At 37.4% G+C, this 26,463-nt stretch overlaps 1 protein-coding gene across 1 annotated transcript; it reads right to left on the reverse strand.

Annotated features, from left to right (window-relative positions):
• LOC121418223 (mis18-binding protein 1-like) lies at positions 1–24,807 on the reverse strand. The gene is made up of 16 exons (XM_041611963.1): positions 24,587–24,807; positions 20,610–20,691; positions 19,987–20,304; positions 19,128–19,296; positions 18,040–18,194; positions 16,538–16,620; positions 15,933–16,066; positions 15,176–15,269; positions 14,110–14,291; positions 12,883–13,097; positions 8,774–9,693; positions 7,531–7,724; positions 6,077–6,216; positions 4,337–4,527; positions 2,210–2,312; positions 1–1,288 (listed from the first exon to the last, which is right to left on the reverse strand). The coding sequence occupies exons 1-16, from the start codon at positions 24,634–24,636 to the stop codon at positions 1,118–1,120; spliced, it is 3,201 nt and encodes a 1,066-aa protein (XP_041467897.1). The 5' UTR covers positions 24,637–24,807; the 3' UTR covers positions 1–1,117.
• Between the last annotated feature and the right edge of the window lie 1,656 nt (positions 24,808–26,463).

The following is a 26,463-nucleotide window of genomic DNA, read 5'->3' on the forward strand; positions in this document are numbered from 1 at the left end:
TAATAAAGTGAACCATTGAAGTATTTTCACAGCAAATATCTACACCTTCCAATTGGTGATTCAGGTAGTCATTTCAGCCTTTGAGCCTGGCTCGTACATTTGCGTTTTAAAAAGCGTGTTGCTACTTGCCGGAAAAAAGCAGTATGCTGCCTAATGCAGCATACTAGGCAGCATAATATTTGGTTGCAATCGCACTTTTGTGTACGAGCTTGTACAAAATTGTATGCAGTGAAGCGAGTTAAAATGCTGCATTAATGCCTGCGTAGGCTGCTCGCTGTCGCTCATTTTTGCACGTCCTTGCTCGTTGCAACTCATTGATTGCGCTCTGTTGCGGATGTTATAAAATATTCAAAACATCCATGCTAGAATGAAGGACCTCTGCTTAAGTCTGCGTATTGACCTTGTATAAGCTTGTTTCATTGCATTGTGTTGAGTTTGACTGCGTTTGTCTGCGTTAAGGCAAATTCGCAGCTGAACAGGAGCCCAAAAATGCAAAGGTGTGAGCCGGGCTTGACGGAATGTCACCTTGACACTTGAGCCAGCATATGTTGATGTACTGTATATGTCGCCAGCTGTTTTCTAATTTGGTCCTATTTCTCAATATTAAACAATTTATTCTTGACATCAGGAATTGCATTTTAATAACACAAAATATCAAATTCTGTATATGAAGACTCATTTGTGTTTTTAAAAAATGAAATTCTTGATAGCACTAAATGGGACTAAGATAACGGATTGGCACAGCCTACGTTAGCCGCCATACACTGGCAGAAACAGGTGCGAAAGCCCCTTTTGGAACGTCATCACTCAATAAATATATTTCATCTTACGATTAAAAGGGGACCAATAATGATTGTAGTATACTTTCTTCAAGTTTAATCTTATGTTACTAAAAAAAAAAAAAAAAAGAAGAAATTACTTTGAACATCAGCAGGCAACTAAAAGGACAAGACTCTTTCATTCATTCTGAGTTGGGAAAGACAAGAGAACATGGTTCCTCTGGGCTAGGTCCAAGATCAAATTATATTCCCCATTTATGTTTGATTATTAAACTAAGCCATTCTAAACCAATTTTGGTGAAGGGGGGGAAATGAAATAAAATAAAATAAAATAGGCTTCAATCCTTCTTGTGTTTCTGTCCTGAGTGGCTTTCCTCTTCGTCAGACCAATAGTAGTCGGCTTCCTCTTCCTCGGAATCTACATCCTGTACAGGATCCACCTGTAATGCTTCTGAGATGGTTGGGGTGGTGGGCATGATCATCTCGCTTCTAAACTTTCTGGATTGAGCCTATGGGGACAATAAATAAAGGAAATAATTTGCTGTCATCATGTAATCATAGAGATGAAACTAGTAATAATAATGCATTCATTCTATATGAGATCTACATGTAATGCTTCTGAGGAGGGAGTAGAGGGCATGATGATTTCACTTCTAAACTGCCTGGATTTAGCAATAAAAAAGGAAATATATTTTGCTGTTATCATGACATGAATTTAGGAGAGAATCTTCATGTATCCATCATGTACAAGATCCACCTGTAATGCTTCTGATATGGTGGGCATGATCATCTTGCTTCTAAACTGCCTGGATTTGGCCTACAGAGGCAAAAAAAGTAAATATTTGCTGTCATGACGATGTAATAATAGATGGACAGGAAAGTATTTATATAGATTCAACCTGTCCAGGATCCACCAGTAATGCTCCCAATATGGTTGGAGTGGTGGGCTTGATGATCTCATTTCTAAAGGCGACCGCACACCTTACGATTGGTCTGCGACTCAATTTTGGAATAAAACGTAGTAGAATTTAATGCTAATATTGAGACTTGGAATATCTTACTATGTAATGTTCGAAATCATAGTAAGAATACCTATGTTCAAAACTGTGACTATGCTATGATCCTTAATAGAATAAAAGAAAATTTAATATCTATTATTATGTTACCAAGTAGCAAAACAATTACTTTTCCTCTCAGAACACTTAGTTTCTCTATACAAATACAATTCTAGGTCAATTTATTCTCTGTAGTATTAGTAGATATCTGAAAACATATATTTCAATACTATGCATTTGTAACACACAGTCAATGAGAGACCACACACAGTTAACTCCCTCTTTAATTTCATCCATAGTAATGATTGATGCATTACACATTCTTGAGCGAACTTCATGATCTGTATTCTTTTTCTCCCCTTAGAATATACTTGCCTTGATGGGTGAACGGATTTCAGGTATGGTTGCTGGGACCTTCTTCATCCGTCGACTGGCGCGTTTCTTCTGCATCCCAAAGATATACTGATCTATGTGTTTCCTAGTACAAAAAAAAAGGTAATGTACATTAAGCACCAGAAGATATAACAGCATGCTAACATGCATCAAAACTATTTAAAAAGATTTGCTCAATATTAAGCACTATAACAGAGCACTATAATATCTGTTTTCACACGGATAAGGTTAACTGGTCAATGACACTGCAAGCCCACATACAATTGTCATGAAATCTACCACGAACTATTTATCCTCAAAACCCAAGTTAAAGAGACCCTGCTGATGCCCAGCCCCCCCCCAAAAAAAGGAACCCAACAAGATTGTTAGCTACGTGAAGTCAGAATTATGTCTTCACCACTGCCAGTTCAGACATATATTACACACCTAACTTCTTAATTAAAACAACCACAAAATTTTGTAACCTTTGACCATATGACCCCGAAACTGAATCAGATGAATGACCCTCCAATAATTCAGAGCTGCCAACCTGAACACGAAAATTTCAGTATTTAAAATGCTGAAAATCAGTAATTTGGTGAGGAAATCAAAGAAATACCATAGCACAACACATAAGACTGAAGCTTCAGAAATCAGTATTTTGCACGAAACCATCAGCAATCTTCTCATTTTTCAGTACTAAATACTGAAAATCAGTACTGGTTGGCAACTCTGCAATATGCATACTTAGATCAAGTTTGATGTTGATCTATACATGTCTTCAGTTATAGTGGGATTAACAAAAGTAAGGGGTTATTTCTAAATTTCATTAACTTTTCTATGCATATTTCCCACACAGAAACATGTTTGTGATTCAAATGACTGGGGATGGCTTGAGAAGAAGATTCAATATCATGATTTCCATGTCTGACAAGTTAAAGGTCAAGTCCACCCCAGGAAAATGCTGACTTGAATAAATAGAGAAAAATCAAACTAGCATAGTGCTGAAAATTTCATCAAAATCGAATGTAAAATAAGAAAGTCATGACATTTCAAAATTTCACTTATTTTTCACAAAACAGTGATATGCACAACTAGGTGACTCAATCGATGATGTCCATCTCTCACTATTTCTTTTGTTTTTTATTGTTTGAATTATACAATATTTCATTTTTTATAGATTTGACAATATGGATCAACTTGACTGAACCATATAGTATTAAACAATACTAATGCCAAATGTTCAGGGGGAATTAATTGTTGTATCACTTGACAATGAGGAGAAAATTTGAATATTTCATATAATAAAATTCAAAAGAAATAGTGAGTGTATGACGTCATAGTCTCCTCCTTTGGATACCAGCCAGGATGTGCATATAACTGTTTTGTGAAATTAAGCGAAATTTTGAAATGTCGTAACTTTCTTATTTTACATCTGATTTTGATGAAATTTTCAGTGTTATTCTTGTTGGATTTTTCTCATTTATTCAAATCAACCTTTTGTTGGGGTGGACTTGTCCTTTTATTAAAGTTACAATGCAACACAAAAGACAACAATCACACATTACCAAACCTAAGTAAGCCTGTGCACTCCAAAACATTTATAAATCTAATTCTCTGAATTAGAAATATATTCATTCTTGCAATCTCAGTAATAATGACCGAGACTTCCAAAAGTTTACAACCCAAATGACAAACTTGATACACATATTTTTTTTTGTATAAATAGGTATTTCTTAGACTGAAGGGCACAAATTTTCAAAAACAAAATTCAAATTAGACTTTAAAAACAACCAAGCACTCACTCAGCCTAATCTTAATAATTGAATGAAATTAACTTTTAAATAAATATCTTCCTGACAGGACTGTATGATAAAGAAATAAATGCCCTGACAATTCTGCAACATATTTCAAGCACAAGAGTCTAATTATTTTATCAATACTTCTCGTCACTCCAAATGTTCTTGATATTGAAACACACTCTGCGCTAAAAAACTTACGTTTCAACAGAATTCAAGAGGCCTGGGCTTATTGCAAATGAATGAGGAGTAGATAGAAAACTTACGTTTCAACAGAATTCAAGAGGCCTGGGCTTATTGCAAATGAATGAGGAGTAGATAGAAAACTTACGTTTCAACAGAATTCAAGAGGCCTGGGCTTATTGCAAATGAATGAGGAGTCTTCTTCCCAGAAAGAGGTGCAAGGAGATTGTGGAATCGTGTACTGGGCGTCTTCAAGCGGGCTGAGCCCGGAGTCTTCGACATCGTCCCGTCGTCATCATCATCCAATTTCTCTTCTCCAAGATCAAGATTTAACAAGGGCTGGCGGATAGAGAAGTAGTCAGGAACAAATGCATAAATGCTTGTGTCACATTCATCAAGTATTTGCATAAAACTACAGCACGTTAAAATGGTAATGTATTGCACTATATAAATGTTCAGTTCAGTTTGGTTTATTTTTATATTTCACAAAATATAATGCAGTATAACATTCAACAAGAAAGGACTAAACAATAATGATAAAATAGTACATTACAATAATTCAATATAAATAAGATGGTGGTACAGTCTGACCTCTCTTATCCAGCCTCCCCTTATCCGGATCTCTCTATTATCCAGACACACACTTGCCAAAATATTTTTTCCAATTCAATTTATAGTACGTGGGGAAATGAGATTTTAATCCTATACGCAAACTCACTTTGATTACATGTATTTTCCAATATAGTCTACCTACAACAACATTATTTTTCATGAAAATATCTCACCCAAATCACCGAAAGAACTTAGACATGATAATTTTCCAGTAAATCAGGGTGCAGCGCAAACATTTCATCACATTCTCTTTTTCTTTCCCGGGGAAAAACAACACATGTCTTGCTAGCTAGCAATAGGCCTCAATACGGACAGCGCCATCTATCATGTGTGAGCCTACAGTCAGTATAACAATGGCTGACATTGCGAAGCCGCGATGATCTAACTGTAAAACTTAGTTTCATCAAATCATTCTCTTTCTTTCGAGGTATGCTCAATGTAAACCTCAATCATTTTAGCAGGTAAATTATCCAAGAGTTTTGGCCATCGATTGATTTCATTTCCGTAAAAATACTGCCTATAATTTGCACTGACACTGTAGTGAATACTGTCTGTATGCCCACTACAATAGAATACGTGTAGCTACCGCCATTGGGAAGGCAGCTGCGTGTATTTGACATTGGGTCTCCCAGATCCGGATAAATCCTTCATCTGGATTGGTGATGGTCCCAATAAGAGAGGTCGGACTGTAATAACATTTGAGAATTCCAGATTGGAGACAAATATATAAAGATGAGAACATGAAAGGTTGAATAATAAAAGCAGAGCTTTCAATTTATAATAACAATTGATGTAACTTTCGTGGAGGCAGAACCCGGTACCCCCATCTCCCCAAAAGTTTTGAATATGAGGCCTTTCAATTTGGCCCAACACTTATATTATTTGCATATAGAACAAAATAAAAAGAGCCTATACATTTAACATACTTCATGTAAATAGTTTTTAAATTCACATTATTTTCCATTTGTTTTCATCACAAAGACTAACGTACTAGAAATGATGTGAGCCACTCATTGAAAGTTCCTGCCCTAGACTTACAGGGTGTTAGAAATTGCAATTGATCTTCAAGTCAATTTCAGGTCCTAAAATCGATTGAAAGACATGTATTCATTGCAAATTTTCAACTGATGGTCTGCTCCTTACATCAACAAACATAAATTGCTTTGCTTTAGTTGAAAGTAACCAATCACTTGTAAATTTACATCTGAAATTTGCAATTGACTGCAAATACATTCTTGCAACACCCCCCTGCGGATCTGTCACATAGGACCTATACCTTCATCTTCTTCCTCTGTTTCTTGAATGGAGTAGAATCAAAGAGATCTTCTTCTGAGGCCTGGTTGTGCTGCTGGATCAGTTCTCGAAGCTGCCTCTTCCGTTTCATAGTACCCTTCGCAGCAGTCAGGGCAACGGGCTCTATGAGACATCAAGATAAAATTATTTTTAAAAAAGAGCATAGTAACTAAAAAATACCATGAATTTGTCAATATAATCTTTGCCTCAGAAGGCACAGTGCATAAGCTTTCATTTTGGCTTCATTTCGCAGCAGATAGGGCAACGGCTCTATGAGAGATCATGACAAAATAAGAAACAAAACCAAAAACACAGGAATTAACCCTAAAACGACTGGGGATGGGCATCATGCCCCCCCAACGCTTTGCACGATATTTCGGGAACGCAAAAAGACAGAGCCTCAAAATTTAAAGTCTTTTTTCTTTGAAGACTTGTGGAACTTTTGAGACCAAATTCGTAACGTACGAATGCGAAGAAGCATGTCTTTTTATGAGACAATACAGTGCTGAAAATGGCTCATTTTTATCACTTGTGCACAAAGTCTGTGGGAGATCAAATTCATAAGGGTGCTAATTTTTCATTCTATTTGGTCTGCTTAATTATTTAGGATTTAATATAGTTGTTAAATGGTCTGTAATAATTTCAATTTAAAAAAAGGAAATAAAAGATGAAAAAGCAAAAAATATTGGATAAGCTTTAACATAGCAGAGATTGAGGATTTTATTTCTTTATCCACGGCTATTCTGAGGATTTCAGTGGCTAAATTGACCCGAGACCCTGTTTACTTTGTTCTTCTTCCCCCTGGAATGAGCTCCTTGTGATAAAATTCCAGGGCCTGCCTTACAAAGAGTTGCGATTGATCCAATCAATCGCAACTTTGGAAAGCCAGCAAAGTCAACATATAAAATGCATGTTTGCTCAATTTTTTTTTCTAGATATGAATGTATATCCATAAATTCATTGATTTCTTGACAATTTTGTGTGTTCTCCTTTATTTACAAATCATATTTTGAAAAATTTCATGAGAAAAAATTATGACACTGATGGATTTCCATAGTGTTACGATTGATTGAATCAATTGTAACTCTTTGTAAGACGGGGTCCTGAAGAGAAACTGGTGGGGAAAAAATGCAAGAAAACAACAAATTTTCTATATGAGCCCAGTCATCCCCCCCCCCCCCCCCCGGGGGGACTCAAACACAAAGGCCCGTATTCTGAAGCCAGGTTTAACTTGGACCATGGGCTAACTCTGTGCTGAAAGTAAGGAAAGCTAAATGCGTCAATTTATTTTTTGCTTTAAATGCCTCTCATGTTTGCTGTTCTCTTTCCTAATTCTTTTATGGTGACGACAACTATGTTATTCATCCTTCCCAGACAGTTAATAATGTTTTCGGAGTCAAATGAGCTGATAAACTGAACCTTTATTGTTATTGTTACCTTTTGTACGTTGGTCCTTAGCCTCTATGTCTTTAGTGGGTTCCTTGGTGTTCTTGGACTGGTTGGATTTCCTGGTAGTCTCCTCAAGCTTTGCCTGATGCTGCTGCTGACACTCCCATTCTGTCCTGGTGCCCACAGTAGCGGCCACTCTGTGCCAGAACTGACTGGAACTCGGTTGAATCGTGTTCAGAGCACTGCACAAAGTGAATTGACACACGTCAAGAAAGGATCATAATCACTTCCGTAGCTGAAAAAGTACTATATTCCACCAAAGCAAAGTCAAAATCTGCAAAGCTACATGTAGGATGTAATGATTTGTTATGGTTTGGTTTGTGCATATACCCGAGATAAATACAATGATATACAAATAATGCACTTGTGCAAGTGTGTAGTGGCAGTACAGTGCTCTTGAGAGGATTTTGTACAAATATACAAATCAGGTGCCTGCAATCACATGAACATCATGAATATAAATCTGTGCATCATTTGTCTTATAAAACGGATCAGTGGTATAATTTGCAATGGAAAATTTGTTTAAATCCCTCTACATTTTCTAGAATCGCACAAATTAATAAGAGTTCGTATCTGCTTTCTATTATGACATCAGAGGCATTAATCCAGCATGCCTGCCTAACTAGCACAAGATGGTACAGCGAGGCCTGGGACTTTCGGGTCTTTTTGTCTTCGGGACCCGTGGTAATTTTCAGCGGGTACCTGGGTACCCGAAAATCATGTCGCATGAAATATGACTGGTAGAAAAACCCCATAGGTGACGTCATCTTGTCATCATCAAGCTTGTATATTTATGGATATTTCGAGAGTAATTGGTGAGATTCAAAATGAGACTTGAGTACTTTTGTGACGAGTTACAATCATGTCTTACACTACGCAATACAAATTAAATACATATACGTTATACTGGTAAGCAATTTTCGGGTATCGGGTATTGATTTTTCTACCCGGGTACCTGAGGCTTCCGGGCAGGACCCGGGTAACCGGGTTTTATTCCCACCTGCCTGTAGTGACCACCATTGAAGCACACTGTGTATATAAGAACCTGACTACAGCAGTCACCTGTCTTTAAAGACCAAATTTTGTGTTTTCCTTGGGCAGTTACTAAAGAAAGGTTTCACGTTATTTCAAACTAGATTGAATTCAGAAGATTGTGACGAATTGCTTCATAAAATGTATCTGCGTCTGATGAGGATGGACTTAGAGGAAATAATAAGATCAATTGTCTAACCTGTGGAGACGCTGAAGTTCATCGGGCATCCAGTTCCCATTTGTCTCGTGGATCCTCTGTGACCTACGAGACTCTGGCGGTGCTTGTTTTGTCCTCTTGCTCTTAGCTTGTTTTTTAACTTTGTCTTGTTTTTGAGATTGGGCGCTACTCTTGCTTTTCCCCTTTGTATTTGTGTCATTGTTTTCCCATTTCTCCACAACAACAGACGGAAGCATATTTGAACCAAGCAACACTCTCTCATTAGTTCTTGAAGATGTTCTCCTTCTATTCTTCGAGGAAGCTTTGCTTTTTGAGCTTGCTGCAGATGAGTCTTTCCTGGAAAAGGAGGTATTCTTTCCTTCCCCTTCACTAGCAAAAGCAGATTCTTCCTTCGCAAAGTCTTCATCGTCACTTATATTGAAGTTCTCATCCCCTTGGGAGTGCTCTGCTGCCGATGAGGAACTCAGATTACTTTGCGACCGTCTCCTGCTCTGATTTGATAACCTTCGTTGCTTGTTCTCCTTCAAGACTCCCATTACCTCACCGTATAGGTCATAGGGCTGGTTGTGTCTCGTAGTAGCATGATCTCCATTCACTCTGGAACCTGGAGATACCGTTTCTGAAGCAGCTGTTAGACTTGCTAATCTAGAATTGCTCAGTGATCTATGATGGTTAGAAGATTCAGAAGACCTCCTAGAGCTCTGCAGACTATCGTTTTCAGGTTTCACTTCATGACTGCAATCTTTGCCATCTTCTTTTGTCTCAGCAGTGTCCCGATTTCTCTCATTTTTGGACACGATAGTTTTCTTTTGTATCCTCTTCGACTGGCTTTTCTTGCTTTCGCTCTCCTTGATGATACCTTTTCTTTTTGAAATTGTGGACTTAACAACTTGTACCCTGCCCGTTGGGGTCTCCTTTTGGATACACTGCCTTCTTGATCTCTGAAGGACAAAAAGTATAGCATTTAATTCAAGAATAAAACTAAAAAAGTGGCATTTTCATTTCAGTGTAAAACCATATATTGCAACAAGCAGGCAAAAAAATTCAAATATTCATTTTCGGGGGTTCTTCCAGAACCTTCTCCCTAAATTTGCATCACTGGATAAGCTTTAATACGTCAGTGAATGGGGATTTTTCTGTGCACTTTTTAAATCATTTTCCAGAGCTCTTTGATCATTTGGGGGATTGTCTCTGACAAAAAAAAGGCTCTCTACATGTTAGTCTGGGCTTTGACAAATTATCAGTACAGTAGGTCTATTAATTCACATGAAAGTTATACAGAAGAGAAGTGTGATCATGTACTACAGGACTTGCCAATAGCCGTATCAGTAAGACCCTGTTCTCATAGATCTATATTCCTGGACTGCTTTCCTTTAAGGAAACCAGTTAAGAAGATCGCTTAAAAAGCGTTCTCTTCACAATCTCCTGAACTGATTTCTAGAACCACTTCGTGCAATTTGGGCTTGATGCTACCGGAACGCACTCGGTGGGGTCACATATTAACGCGAAATTTGAAACCTCCGCTTAAGTATTCTACACGCAGTGCATGCCGAGAAGAGTGCCAAACACATGCACTCACTTTCTTGCAAAGATGGCTACCTACCTACCCACCACTTTTAAGGAGGCAAAGCGGTCTTCAAAACCACATTCTGATTTGGTTTTCAAAGCTGGTTTTGAAGACCACTTTAATAAATAGGCTTCCAAGGCCACTGCGAGCAATCCCATTGCACCTTAAATTGATTTCCACTAAACTTATTTAAACTGAACTAAACTACTTTAGGAAAATAGAATGAGCACTACTGAGTACTGATAACGGAAATGTATACACAGGGTGACCAGATTTTACAAAATGAAATACGGGACAATTGACAAACAAAGCTCAACAAAGAAGCCCACACAAAGTGTTAGACTTGTGAAAAAAATATAAAGAATTGGAAGGGAAGGAACGAAAGAATGAAGGAGAGAAAGAAAAGAGATGATTGAGAAGGAAAGAAAATAAAGGAAAACAGAAAAAATAACAGAAAGTTAGAATAAAAGAAGGATGAAGGAAATAATAAAAAAGATAAAAAAAAGGTTTCTGTCATTCTTTGAAATGAATATAGAAAGAAAGAAAGAAAGAAAAGAAAGAAAGGAAGGGGAAATGAATAAATGTCTGAAAGACAAAATAAAGGAGAGAATTAAGGGAGAAAAGGGTAAGAAAAAGGAGGAAAGAAATAATGAAGGAAATAATCATGTTTCCTTCATTCTTTGAAAGAAATAAAAAAGAAAACTGGAAAGAAGGAAGGGAAAGATAGAAACAAAAGAAAGAAAGAAAGAATAAGGGAAAAGAATAAGAAGGGAAAAAATAAGGAAAGGAAGAAAGAGTGGAAGGGAAAAATGAAGGGAGGAGAGAACGAAAAAAAAGAAAAAATAATGGAAGGAGAGAAAGAACGAAAAGAAACAGGAGACGAAGAGAGAAGGAAGCCAAGGTAATTATAAGGAAAGAAAGAAAGAAGGAAATAAAAAAGGATATTTGATAAAGAAGGAAAATAAGAGAAAGAAGGAGTGAAAGAAAAATGAACAAAATGAACAGAGAGAGGAAGAAAATGTCTAGGAAAGAAAGATAGGAAATAGATAGATAAATGGTTTATTAATAAAAATCAAGACATCATCGCGCGGCTAAGGCCGAAGTGCGATGTATTCGTAATTAATAAAGACACAAACAATATTCAAACAATAACACAGATAATTACAAAATAAATAATACGGATAAAGTATGGTATTGGAAATAAAGATAGATGGAACAAGGGCAAGCAGAAAGGATAGGGTATATATAAAAGAAAGAAAAAGGGAAAAGTTCAAACTTCAAGTAAACAAAAAAATCCAGTCATCTAATAAAATCATACTTTCATTTGATGTTTTTTAAATGTATTTTTTAAATTTAAAAATAAAATGTTTTAGAAATGAATAAATTTCAAAGTGAAACATATTGTTAAACTTAAAACTACATCGTGGCATCGTGCACACCAAGACTCAAAACGAAAGCTGAAACAACTAGATCTACAAAAAGTCAATAACTTGTTCCTCCGATTACATCTCCAAATCATTAATCTGAGAATCCATAGCATAATTATAAGAATTTCCCGCCGATTTTGTGATTATTTTGGTGGAAAAACTGTGTATCATGTGAGATTGTTTTCACCATTGAGAATTTGCTTCGATCCTACATGCCTAGCTATAGTAGCCTGCCACACACAGGCGGGAGGCCAGTTCGTTTGCAATGTATTGGGTTAGCAAGAAATCACCGCAGAACTTGCAAAAGTTTACAGTAAATATCGATTTAATTGTTGTCCCTGCTTCGTCAGCTGTTGGTCGTATAATGAAAGTTCGTCACTTTTAAATGTATTAACTACATTTTGTTCAATATTCTGAAATACGGGACAAATAGGCGTCCCGGGAAGGGTTTGTCGGGACGCCGGGACACAGAAGCAAAATACGGGACAATCCCGGGACGTCTGGTCACCCTGTGTATACAGTACATAGCAAATAAAGAAGAACCTATGGACACTTTACATGTGCTTACATATGATATATTGTCTCAAATAAAAAAACACAGAAACCCTACATTTCATACAAAGCAGAGCATAGTGGAAGAGCCGTGGTGTAGTGGTTCTGACTCCCGCCTTGTAACAGAGGGTTGTGTGTTCGAATCCCACAGCGGTCTAGTGTCCTTTGGCAAGGAGTTAGTCCACACTTTGCCACTCTCCACCCAGGTGCTAAATGGGTACCCAGTTTGAATGTTTGTTTGTATGTTTGAATTTACCTGCGCCATTATGATGCTGTGATGAATGCAAAGAGTGCTCCCAAGGGAGTGGAAATTGTGCACTTTTCGTGCGGGATTTAAATGAATCCAATGACCGGGGTAATAATATGTTGTAAAGCACTTTGAGCTGTTATGGCAAAAATCACTATATAAAAACTAGGGGCCCATTTGCCATTATGGCAACTACCATGGTAACCTTCATTTTGATTGGCTGCTGAGTGCTAATGCCATGGTAATTACCATAATGGCAAAGTTACAACAGTTGTAACTCTTATGAAATGGGCCCTAGGTATTATTATTATTTCTATTATCATAGTCATCTGGGTACCTGTGATATGTCAATGGACCCTGTAACACTAAGACTGGTAGCTGAGACAGGTGTATAGTCAACAGATCCTTCAAGGAGTTCTGCAGCCCCATCCATGTATAGAAGGGTCCGTTGCCTCTGGCCTCTCCAGTACTGAAGAGGAGGGAGGACCTTTCGGCCGCTCTTGGTAGTTCTCACCTTTTCCACGCTGACATACGAGGGCGTGACAACTGAAGCTGGGTTTGAAGAAAACGAATCAATACGTAACCACACTTTAGTCTATTCGTTATCATATTGCTGTCTGAAGCTACGATGGACATTCAATGATTATTTACTATTTTGCATACCTAGACCTACTCAAATATTTCATAGTTCCCTTTTTGTCAATATCTATTATTCTTAAATGACTGATCGGGGTTACTATTGTAAGTGTGGGGTCATGTACTGTACGAGCTATGATAGTGTTTGTTTTAAATGATTCTATATATTCATATTCATTGCATATTAATAATAACAATAATAGCAATAACAATGATAATAACAAAAGGCATTTAGATAACGCTATCTATCTAAAAATATTCTATTCCGAGGCGCACAAGAAAAAACGAATGAGAGACTTTGGATGAGTGTCAAAGTGCCAATAACTAATACTATTCAAAAAGATAAGACTTCAGTTTAGATTTGGAGGTCTCCAGTGATGATATAATTCTTGAATTCAACAGCAAATTATTTCAGAGAGAAGGTGCTGAGGCAGAGAAAGCTCATGCACCATGTGCTACACGTGTCTTGGGAGTCTTAAGAAGTTGCTGGTACGCTGATCTTAGGCTATGAGCTGGTGTATAAGGCATGACAAGGTCTTGTAGATATTTTGGTGCCTTACCGTTTAACACTTTCCAAATAAGAAGAAGTATTTCAAATTCTATTTGCTTCCAGATTGGCAATGATTTAAAATTATTACTATATGGTCTAGTGGTTCTGACTCTCGCTTTTCAAATAGAGGGTCGTGGATTCGAATCCTAGCCATGACGTGTTTTCTTTCAGCAAATTTATCCACACAATGCTGCACTCTATCCAGGTGAAGTAAATGGGTACCGGCAGGAAGTAATTCCTCAAAAAGCTGTGTGCACCAGAATCGGTAGGCTAGCTTAACCGGGGTAATATAGGAGCACCTTGAGAACCTAGCAAGGTGGATATGTGCGCTATATTATTAATAATTATGCAACAAGGCCCAGAACATACGTTCCTTACCCTCTTTCTTTCTTGACACAGGAGTCGTATCCTGCACACTGGATGCAGCCTTAGTGACTGCAGATTTTTTATCTTTCTTCACAGTACTCTGTTTCGGGGGTTTTGAAAGACTGGTGTCACACGTTCTGGACGTCTTGGCTGTCTCCGCATCCCTAGACTCTGACACACTCCCTTCAGCTTTCCTGCATAATTTCCAATAAGAAAAGATTATCAGATCAATAATCACATTTGCAAAGTTAAAGAAAAAGATAAAGAAAAAACATTTTAAAGGGCAGAAATAAGATTACATCAAATAATCTGTGCCAAACAGTACCTATGTGACCTTATAAAAATCAGAGTTCATAAAAAGTTCATTAATTTGGAATATAGATTTGTGAGTGTAAGGAGTTATTCCGAGAATTATGTGCCCAGCCCTATTTTGGAGTTTTTGAAGTTGGTCCAGAAAGATGTTTGGACATGATTGCCATATGGTATCAGCGTAATCAAAATGAGGGAGAATTATGGATTGATAAATTATATTAAGATAGGACTCGTTTAGTGAGTGCCTTAACCTGCCCAAAAAAGCTAACCATTTTCCCTATTTTCTTGATTGTTTCGTTTAGGTGGAGGTCCCATTTTAATTTGGAGTCAACGATCATTCCTAAATACTTTGTATGATTTACCTGATTTATAACATGATGACCTATTTTCAAGTTCAAGTTACCTTGTTTATTAAGCATGGTTTTATTTCCAATCAACATAGATACAGTCTGCTACAATGACACTCTATTGAAAATGTGCATTTATATAGCGCCATCTATCTAGAAAAATCTTCTATTCCGAGGCGCATTGTTTATCATCATTATTACCCCGGCTTTAGTTCGAGCGGCCTTCCAGCGCTCAGTGCATTCAAGGAATTAATCCTGCTTGGTACCCATTCGTCTGATTTGAATTAAGCGAAGCACAATGTGGGTAAATTTCTTGCTGAGGGAAAACATGCCATGACTTGGATTTGAACCCACGTCCCTCTGATTCCTAACCACTAGACCACCATGTGGGGCATCGTGGGGTTGCAATTCACACTCACCCTCCTGACTGCTCCAACGCTTCTTGCTTTAAATAGGCTTTCCAACGTCTTGGGAATCCTTTCCGAAAATGATGTACTAACTGCTTGGAAAATCCTACATTTGACAGTGGAGGAAACAGATGCCCTTCATGATCTTTATCTTACTATAAACAGTTGGTGAGCTTCAAATACCACTCTATAAATTTAACAAAAAGCTACGAAGGAGGGGACATATTACAATCCATGTACAAACTTACTGTTTGAAAGAAAATTAAATTTAGATATATAATATCCCTTAAAAAAAATTTGAGACAGTAAAAGTTAATGCCAAAATATATTTTGATAAGTAAGTAAAATCAAATGAATGCAACCGTGAAAATTTATTTGAAATTACCAAAAAAATAAGCAAGTAAGAGCATTCTATAATTTTTCTAAATTTTATAAAATGATATATATATATATATATATATATATACATGTTTATAACAAAGGCGGTAGAAAAAGGGTGATCCGATGCTACCATGGAGGTAGAAAATGTTCACTATTCATTAGGTATTTCCTTGATGGAAATGGAATTTCAAAATATTTCAATAATCATAGATCTATTCCAGCAAAATAACTTTAAACAAATGGTGATTTAAGGAGAGATAACTCTTATTTACCTTAATGGAGACAGCTTGTCACAATTTATTTATTCCATTTATTCGAAAAAATACAATATTGGAATAAACTACAGTAGAGTATAAATTTGTAAGAAAAAAAATGGCAGAAAAACTACCTTGATCCAATGCTAAGAGGCTATTGAAGTTTCCATGGAGACGGTATTGTGATCCTGAGGACGTTTCCACAAGGCAGGGGGAAACCCGTTTCACGATAGCTGTACTGTGCCAAAATGAGCCTTCTGGGTCCTCTCTGTGTCATGAAAGAGAAGGGAAATCATTTATTCAATTTTCTTTTTTCAGCATAAGAACGATGCACAAATTAAAAATAACCAATGAAAACTTGTGAGAAGCAGTTCCCAGAAAATATAGATAAAACACAGAATCGCATTTAGAATATTTCACCTTTCCAGTCAATCTGGGGACTGTTTTATGAAAGATGTCAGCACTGATAAGATGTCTTTCTCCGACAGTTACCATAGTAACAATCATAGGCCAGAGCTTCTCAGCCAATCAAGAGCAAGGATTTCCCTGAAATAGAATTTAGTCAGTGCTGACAACTTTCATGAAACACCCCCCGTTGGACTCTCTTTATTGCTTGTTAAGCTATTTCAGAGAACATTTTAGTTTCGCCTGAACAAAGTTCGGCAGAGACCTCACTGTGTAGTCCCCGCCGGGGTTGATGTTTAGGATTATGAACAATCTTGATACTGGTGCTACTCACAATCTATGCCCTTCAACGGCTATATGCTTGAATCCTGATCCAATCCATTTTATGATCCACTGGTCAAGGTCTGTAACTGACTTCTGATCACAATATCGAAGTGGAGGAAAAAAAAAAACATGTGCACATATTCAAACATTAAAGGTCAACTTTCACACAGGTTTTGATATTGTAGAAGATAAACAACGTTGATTTTCAATACATCCGGCTTCTGTCAAGTTGAATCAAAAGCGAAAAATACAACTGGCACAGCACAGTTTGGCATGGACAAGGACGTAGGCCGACACATTGACGATATAGAATCAGTTTTCATATCACTGTTAAGTTAAGTCAACCCTTTTCACATGTTTATCTGCAGAAATGACTGTCAAAACATCACATTTCCCCCCCCCCCACATTTCATGTTTGTGATTTGAAACATTTTACTTTCACTTTTGACTAAATGCAACCATATTTCTGCAGAAACGTTGTTCGAAGACATGTTTTCAATCATGCCTATGGTGAAAAAGTGCCCCTCTGCTGCCCTCCTGAGTCCCCTATTACTAACAGTTGGTCTACAGCAATATTTCAACAACAACAAAAAATGCCTTGCACTTCTGAGGGATATCGTCAGGACTGCTGCAGACAAAATAAATCCAGTGATTCTGGAAGATGTCTGAGGTTAATCTCTCTTGAAATGGTCACAAATCTCAGATAAGGAAAATATGAATACATGAAGAGATTCGGTCACAACAAGAACCACACTGTACGTGTACAAGTGTGGCCGGATGCTGGCTGTGAGGATGGCAGCACCCTTTCTTGTAATGTGTGAATCTCTTTCATATTTGCGCAGAGATTTGTCATCATTGATTATGTGACCAAAGTAATATAATCTAAAGCAATCTATCCAGTAAGTATTTCCCACTCTCCACAAGTATCAGCCACACAGAAACATTGTTAGCACAACAATGCCCTAACAGATGGCCCTGTTACAATTGGTGATGTTACAGCAATGGCTCATGTCACAACTGAGCATTATTGGATCATCACAATCCGAAAGATGTGACTGGGCCTACTGGTTGGGCTCTGCTAGCGCTAACACGTTTTTGTGCAGCCAGTATATGTTTTAAGTGTCAATTCTTATAGATTTATCTATTGATATTCCAATGCAGAGGTATACTAAGCATATTACGATCAATATATCAGGATTTCAGAAACAATGCAAAGCTAACTTATGTGGGAATGACGTGGTCTAGTGGTTTTGATCTTTGTCTTTCAAAAAGAAGGACATGGGTTCGAATCAAAACATGGCAGGTTTTCATTCAGCATGAAAATTACCCACATTGTGCTGCACTCAACCCAGGTGAGGTGAAAGGGTGCCGGGCAAGATTAATTCGTTGAAGTTGAATACAGACTTGGAAATGGCAGTTCGAGATAAAGCTGGGTGTAGTGATAGATGGCGCTATATCATCATCATCATCATCATCATCATCATCATCATTACAATTATCATTATTACTCACTTTGTCTTTCCTGACTACACCATCACAGCTACCACTGTTACTATGCTCGACATCACTGCTAGACTTGTCAGTTTTGTCTTTAATCCTCTGTGATTTTCTCCTTTCTCCTGGGTTTGAGATGGTCTTTGCTTCAATGACTTGTTTATCGCATGAATCTGAAAAGAAAGACAGATCACAAATAAGCATTACTTTTTTAAATGGCTTTTCAAGCTAGAAATAGTTAATTTTCAATTCAGTGATTTTGAAACTACCTCCAAACACACCTAGCTCAAAGTCTTTAATCCTTGGTGATTTTCTCCTTTCTCTTGAATTTGAGATGGGTCTGTTCCAGTGACTGGTTCACCGCATGAGTGTGAGAAGGACTGCCGTGAGTACAAATATATATGTAATTTCTAAAATGCACGATAGTCATACTACGATCTGATTTTTAATTCTATGATCGCCCCCCAATATCAATGCACAGAATTACATACCCAGGCATTTCATTATAAGAAAACTGTACTGGTCTGTGCAATAACCACATCTATATCTATTGAAGAGTGCGATGACATTTCCTTAAATTCATAGAACTTTACTGTTATTACGTCTTTTTTTTGGCAGATACTTCACTGACCAATGACATATGGCCATGTGACTTGAACTCGCCCCACAAAAAGGTGGTTTTGTCACACTTTTTAAATTTTGATTCAGTTTTAACATACCATGTCTTGGTTGAATGGAAAGATAATGTCATGAAGTTGGTAGCATTTTACAGCTAAACATATACTCTATCATGTCTGAAAAGATGAGCACAATAGCGCATACATTCACGACAACGCGAATGTCATATAATATAAGGGGCCTGTTGCAGAATGAGTTGAGTGTAAATGCAATTCACAATAGCATGCTATTATTGGTTGAGAATCTAGTTTTGTATGATTTTTAAAGTTGTGTTTAATTGCAACCTTTCCGCAGTGAGCCCTGGATATCACTCATTTTCTGCTTTATTGTTACTACAATGCCTCTTTTCCCCTGAAGCGTTATGAACATTTGGACTTTGAACTGGGCCACAAATCCAAGTGCAGTTCCATTTATACAGCACCACTTACCCAAGCCTTTCATTTCAGTATCATCTTCTTCTTCTCCCATCTGTTCAGTCCCTCCTTCATCGTTTTCACCCTCATGAAGTGAAACGTTCTCCTCTTCATCATCAGCTCCTGGCGATGGCGCCCCTGCTTCTAGCTCTGCAGGAGACTCTACTTCCTGAAAACATTCAGGCTGCAAAGAAAACAAAAACAAAACAGAAAAATTTATAAGGAGATTCAGGGCGATTTCCCCCCCCCCCCCCCGAAATGTTAAAAACTCAAAAGAGCCCTGGAAAATTCCATTTCACTGCAGGTTGGGAAGTAGGTTCCGCCCCCCCAAAAAAAACCTTCCCCGCCCCCCCCCCCCAAAAAAAAAATGCAAACAAACACATGTAGACTAGACCACACTAAAAATTATTCTAAAAATTCCGGGGATAAACTATCAGAGCTCACCAGCCAAAGTTTGCCACTTAGTATTACAGTTTACGGTTGACTCTGGGAATTAGTTTGCCAGGGGACTGTAGCAGAAAAAGTTGTGTTTAAACGCAACTAAAACATCAATACAAGTCCCTGATATAACAGACCCCTGGGTTCTTGGGGGCATTTCAGGGGCCAATTAGCCCTGAGCCCCTGTGAAAATTTTACCCTGGAGTAGACAATCACAACTTGGACACTATTCAATACCAACATATTCCAACAAATAAATATATTGGCCAAAAAGGATAATTTTTTAGAGATATACTTTTAAACAATGTTGAAAGCTTGACAACAATAGATACACACAAGTCAGTAACGTTAATGGTAAAGAAATTAAGCAAAGAGGAAAGTGAACTTCATCCTAGAAAAGAAAAAGCTATCAATGAAATATGTGATCATTACACACCTGGGGTAAATCACTCTTATCCAAATAATGCTTCTCTCCAACCTGAATACTGTCAGAATCAGAAGACAATCGCTTTTCAATACGACTGGCAGTTTCACGCTTTTTCTTGCATCGCGAGACCCCAGTCGTCGACTGCATCTGTTGGACAAGCTGCGCGACAGGAGACATGACAAAAGCACCCACCGACATGGGAACCGGTTTCTTGATCTTGTACACAGGGGACGTCAACGGAACCTTGAAGGACCCAGGTGCGCCGCCCGAGAAGGAACTGTCGGCGTTGCGTTTTGAAGGAACAGAAGAGGCATTTTTGTCAATCACCTGGCGTGCCGAAAGAAAAGTGAGAAAGCACAGGATCCATGAACAGAACACTACAACAAATGATTTTGAACTTTCAGAATTTTACTATGAAAATATGAACTTCATTAATAAGAAATTTGCAAAAATATGTATTTTTCAGACATCAGTTTACTTATGTAAAATTGAGTAAAAATAAGATGCTTGATAAAATGGTAAGCACAAATCAATCTAAATCTACAAGTGATACTGAAATACCTGTATCTCTTCTTCCTGCTTGCATAGATACATAGAGGGCATCGCTTCATGTTAATAGGACTTTCACTTACCTTTGCAAGAGGGCTTTGCCTATAGAGTTCCTCAAAGTGATCAATGTAATGCTGATACTTGGGTACAGGTCGCATGATGCCGCTATTACACACAGAAAAAGGTAATAAAACATGAATGGAGATCCTGTTTACTAAAAAAAATCAACAAGCTTGATATTTTCTTGTCTTGGACTTAGGTGTACATGTATCAAGAGCAGTTCACACATGAGAACAAATGGGAAGCAAATTAGTTACATGTACCCTAACACTATTGTGCTATTGTGCAAATGTGGCAAAAAGAGTATTAGAAATCAACAAGGAATCATCAAATTATTACAACAAAGTTGGCATACTAATTAGGCACATCCTGCTCATGACTATAAAGAAGAGCTAATAAATCCAGAGCTCTGTTACAGAAGCATCACAAAATCATCATCTTATAAGCAATTATAAAGGAGAAGTTCACCCTGACAAAACTTTATTGTAAAAAAAATATTAGCGAAGGTTTGAGAAAAAAAAATCCATCAAAGAATAAAAAGTTATTAGAATTTAAAGTACCAGTATTTGATTTGTGACATCATATGCGAGCAGCTTTCCTACATAATCATATGGTAAATAAAATCAATGAAATTTAATTCCCTCAGAAAATGTATTTTTATTGTACCTTTTATAGTATCAAAATCAATACACAAATCCTAAAAAGAAAATAACAAAATACGTCATCAAGAACCATTAAAAATGAAATGCATTTTATATCACATAACATAAATGTCAGCTGCTAATTTATGATGTCACAAATCCCTAATCCAAGCCAATGCAAGTATTTTTATCTATTGTTAGTTAGCACTGCTCATGCATGATATTGTTGCCCTCTGCAGAGTCTACACGGGTCTTGTAGCTAGGCTATGATAACAAAGATGGCAAGATGGCGACAATAACAGATGTAAGTAAATGCTCCTCTACTTTTCATATTTTCATGTATTCAAGTGCAATTGTATTTTTTAAAAACCCACAATTTTTTGCCCAAAGGGTCAAACCAATAATATCGTAGCCCATGATTTACATAAGGGAAAGAGTTCCATATGCACCCCCCACCAAAAATGAAAAAATATTGTTGAAACTTCTGGCTTGTTCACTCCAGATTTTTCTAGCATTTTTTTTTTACTGTTGGTGTTGCTTACCTTAGCTGGGACTCGAACTCACCTTGTTTAATCTAAAGTCAAGACTTCTTCCCGCCATGCTAGCGAGAAGCACTAGGGGTATTTTGAACGAATATCAGCCGATAGTTTGGCCCTCTACTGACTAAATAAAATGTCTAGTATGGACAATTACACACACTAGACCCTGCTGAAAATTTGATGGAATAAAGCCATATTTTGATATGTAGAATCTATTTCCACTTGCCCATTATATATGTACTATTAAGGCTAGATATATTATTCCAAACCTTCTCCATGTTTTTATTTTCAATATACATGTAAGTGGGGGGGGGGGTGCTTATGGATTCTCTTGCCTACAGTCATGACAATAAGTTTGGGCTCAAACCCTAAATAAAATGCACAATTTTGAGTGAGCAAGAGCGTGGAAATGCTTACCATGCATGTAGTGCAATGGCATTCTGTCCCTGGCTCCTAGCCAGCAGGCTTTTGGCGATTAAAAGTAGTTCTACTGACATAGGCTTACTCTTCATGAAGCCTGTGACGGGATGGCATAGGCCCACACACACCAAGTATTTTGGAGACAACAATGTTGCTCCAAAATACATGATTTCTTTAACTTACTTATCACAAACTTATATAAATGGAAAACAACTTCATTTCCCCCCATTAGGAACTAATAAACTTCTTTTTACACAAAATATGATATAAAAATTAAGAAAAATCATGTAAGAAGATGAGCAAATACAGATATTATTGTCACCATCTTGCTGTATTTGGTATCGTAGCCTAGCTACAAGACGCGTATAAGAGAGGGCAACAATATCACGAGTTGTGCCAATTTAATTTGGCAAAAGAAAATATTTCCATCGTCCGATAAATACCATGAATCATAATCACTTGCATCGGCCAATAAATATCATGAAATATGATATTTGTTGGCCAATCATACATGTAAATAAGTATGCAAGGCAAATTTTGAAAAGCATGAAAATCAATTTAAGAAATATCAAACCTGACATAGAAATATCAAACATACAAATTTTTTTTTTTCTTTATCAAAATTTGATGTGTGTAGCGATCAGCCCCCCCCCAATCACTTTTGCCTGACCCCCCCCCCACATCCGAAGCATATAGATTGACTAGCGGGATATATGAATTAAGGAAAACCTAGAAGCATTGAGTTTTAAAATTGTAATCATTGGAACTATATAACAATTAAAAAGGGTAAAACAAAAAAATTGTGAATGTTATACATGTAGAAGAGTTCCACGATCGCAAATTCCATTCTTTTTAATTTCTGTTTGTGCGTTTTTTTTTTACTGTTTTAATTTTCTTTCTCTCCTTTTTTCTTTTTTTATATTATGGCAAACAGTAACCAAATAAATAACTCATGAGCATATGTGATGAGTGATCCAAATTAAAGATGCATTTGAAGTGTATTTTCAAAGGGAATTCCAAAGAAATTGTTAGACTTTAATCATTGTTGTTAGTAGAGAGAAAGGTAGGTGGAAAATAAAGTTGGAAAATTAAAAATGAAGATAACAGCAAATTCTGCTATATGCCTGTATATGTTTTTTTGTGTCTGCTAGAAAAAGTGCAGCCATTGTCATCCCCAACTTAACCTCAGTTTAATTTCAGAATTTCAATGTTTGTGTTGTCTTTGAACAAAATTTTAGCTACCACCATTTTCAAAATACCAAATTTTGTGTTATCTTCCTCCGTAAAACTACACTACAGGGGTTGCGCGTTGCGCACTGCGTATTTCATGACCTGCGCGGTGTTAAACTTCAGAACTTGAGCCACATCATGTTTTTCAACACTAGGCCTATTTTTAGATCATTCATACCGTCATGACCGTAAGGCGCAACACCGTTTTTGTGCTAAAACAGTACGGTTTTCAGAATACCGCCCCAGCTCCAGGAGCCTCCTGGCTTGCAATTGTGCAAATTTATGATTGAATGTACTGTGACACTGAGTGAGAGTTACAATTCATAACAAAAATGGCCGATCGAGACCACTCACCAGTAGAGGCACACGGCCAATATGGGAGACTCTCTCCAATAAGGGAGACAATCTCCCAAATTGGAGACCTGCTTTGCAAAAGATCAAAAGAAACAACACCAACAAAAGTATGATTTTTTTCCACCCAAACTTTTGTCCCACCGAGGTCAGTAGCCCATTTGTTTTGTGTGTGGATGACAACAAAAATCCTTATAAAAACAAAAGTAGACAGTGAATTTTTAAAGTAGACGGTGCAATGGGGTAATATTTCATGAGGAATCTGCTTATCACATTTTTATTTGCCGCCAAGGTAATCCTTTTTAAGCAAATGTAAACAAAGAAAATTGGTCTCCCAAACTGGAGACTGTCTCTGAAACTGGATACCCAAATTCTTTACAAAAGTCTCTGATATTGGAGATAATCTCTCTCATGGGAGACAGTCTCCAATATTGGCCGTGCGCCTCTACTGCTCACACATTCATGACATGATTGTACGAGACGGGGGTAGCCGGTAGGAGAGAACTTTTCGGTTTTTGAGGTTCCAGTCTGTGCCCAGAAAGGCCAGATGTCAGAAAAACTGCCACTCGTTAGACCATCATCCATATAATCGTGGTAAGTGCATAATTTCTGTTTTCATAATTTATCTTGCTAGATATTTTGACCATAATCTACCCTTGTCCCGATCCCGTGAGTATGGTCAATTACACGGTAAGCTCCTGGGCTCCCGCCCCCGCCCGCTAGGCGGGCCCGGGCCGGAGTTCCCAGCTGGGTTAGCATTTACATGATTTAGTGTGACGAGTGTGATTGTGATCTGAAAAATGAGATCATCATGCTTACCATTCTTTGCGACCGTCCACAACTTTTTCAGAGTCCTGAGTTGGGTTCATTTTTTCATCTACATATCAGTCAATATTTGGCATTTGCGCTGACTGAACCAAACACCTTCGGCTAGGAAAAAAAACGTTCAATCTTCTATTTATTTTATTCGTTGAATAAGAGGTCCATTTTTTTTTCAAATTGTACGCGCGATGTGTACGGTATGGTGGCTTTGAACGTCTCCGGTATGGTAAAAGAAAAATGCTTTGCTCAGGGAATTGCAATGGCAGCGATCCCGCGCACGGGGGTAACAGATTGTACGTATATAATGGCCCTGGGAAGCGGGGGTGCTGGGGGCGGGAGAAAGAAAGAGGAACGAAGTGTGGGGGGGGGGGTTAGAAATTATTGTTCATTGTATTGTATTATGTTATATCATTATTATCATTACATTACATGTATTTCTTTCTAAACCGTTATGAAACATAATTTGCTAAGGGCCTATAGATGTGTTCACCATACATGGTGCTCGCATGTACTGTTTAATGAGATATATAATACTAATGTTCTATATTTATCCCGTTTTCAAGTCAATATACACCCAATATTACTTCCTCGCACTTAGAGTTATTATTGTTTGATCTAGTGACATAATGCCTCGTTTTCATGACAGAGCTAGGGAAAAGTGTGGTAAAACGGATTGGGTAAGACGAACCCACCCCAACCCACCCCATATCTCCGTGAATTGCCTGCCTCACTGTGGCTCCTATAAGTGGCTCACTTTATTCATCATCCCAGCATGAGTTGCCAAAGGGAACACTATATCAAGTATCATATATCAATTCGTGCCTAAATGACATCATTGCGTTATTCGTCTTCAAAAAGATGGACCTGACAAAAAAATTAATCTTTAGGAGAGAAAACATGTCGTTTGTACAATGAAAAGCACAAAATGAGGGGTACTTGAAGTTTTTTTAGACTCTATAGATCTGATAAGGGTTATTTTTTGAAGAATTTGCCATCATCCCCTTTTGAGATTTTTGGTGATTTTATGATAAAGCATGAATGTATTGAGTGATGTATGAATATGCGTATGTTTCATTAGGGGTCACTGGACCATATGGGTCCGTTTTGCCCCAGTAATAGAATTAAAAATGCTTCTGACAAAGGCCCACTCTTTCAGCACGAGATGTGCCAAAACAATTTATTTCATATTGTATTAATTTTGGGGGCATTTTCTATTACAGAGATATGACGAGCTAAAGTTAGGTAGTCCGTTTTACCCCACTTTCCACTTCACCGGAAACAACAGGATTAAATTATACTCTAAAATCTTTATTTATCGAATTATTTCTTTTATTTCCATATTCATGAATCTAGATCAGAATTTAGTTATTACTATTTTATATCGAAATGAATGAATGAATAAATAAATAAATATATAAATAAATAAAAGAATGAATGAATAAATAACACGATTACCCCTTTTAAGGTCTGAATATAAAACATTTCAAGTCCATGCTTACTTTCGCTTTAGTGGATTGGTGAGATATTTCTGCTCTTCATTTTCATCAGTGGGATACACATCCGTTTAATGACAGAGTCCTTAAAAATAATGTCTCTCTACATAAGGTCAGTATGCCTTATAAAATGTTTCTGTTTGGGGGGTCAATATAAACAAAAATTTCAGCTCGCGCTTCGCACTCGCATTGTTTGCTAAGTGAGACAGTTACGTGTCATGATTACAAAAAAGTGCTTCTAATTTTCTGCTCGGGCTTCGCGCGCTCGCAATATTTTATCAGTGGAATCCGTTTAATGGCACATTCCTTAAAATGTTTCTCTATATAAGGTCAGTATGCCTGGCAATATAGCGCGCTTCGCGCGCCCATTAATTGACTCAA

Source organism: Lytechinus variegatus, chromosome 7 (assembly GCF_018143015.1).
Source record: "Lytechinus variegatus isolate NC3 chromosome 7, Lvar_3.0, whole genome shotgun sequence".
NCBI lineage: Eukaryota > Metazoa > Echinodermata > Echinoidea > Temnopleuroida > Toxopneustidae > Lytechinus > Lytechinus variegatus.

Coding starts and splice junctions, on each gene's coding strand:
- LOC121418223 (XM_041611963.1), bottom strand. CDS start 24,636: ATGAACCCAACTCAGGACTCTGAAAAAGTTGTGGACGGTCGCAAAGAA. Junction 20,692..24,586: donor GTGGACGGTCGCAAAGAATG/GTAAGCATGATG, acceptor TGTGTGTAATAG/CGGCATCATGCGACCTGTAC. Junction 7,725..8,773: donor GAACTTCAGCGTCTCCACAG/GTTAGACAATTG, acceptor CACTTTGTGCAG/TGCTCTGAACACGATTCAAC.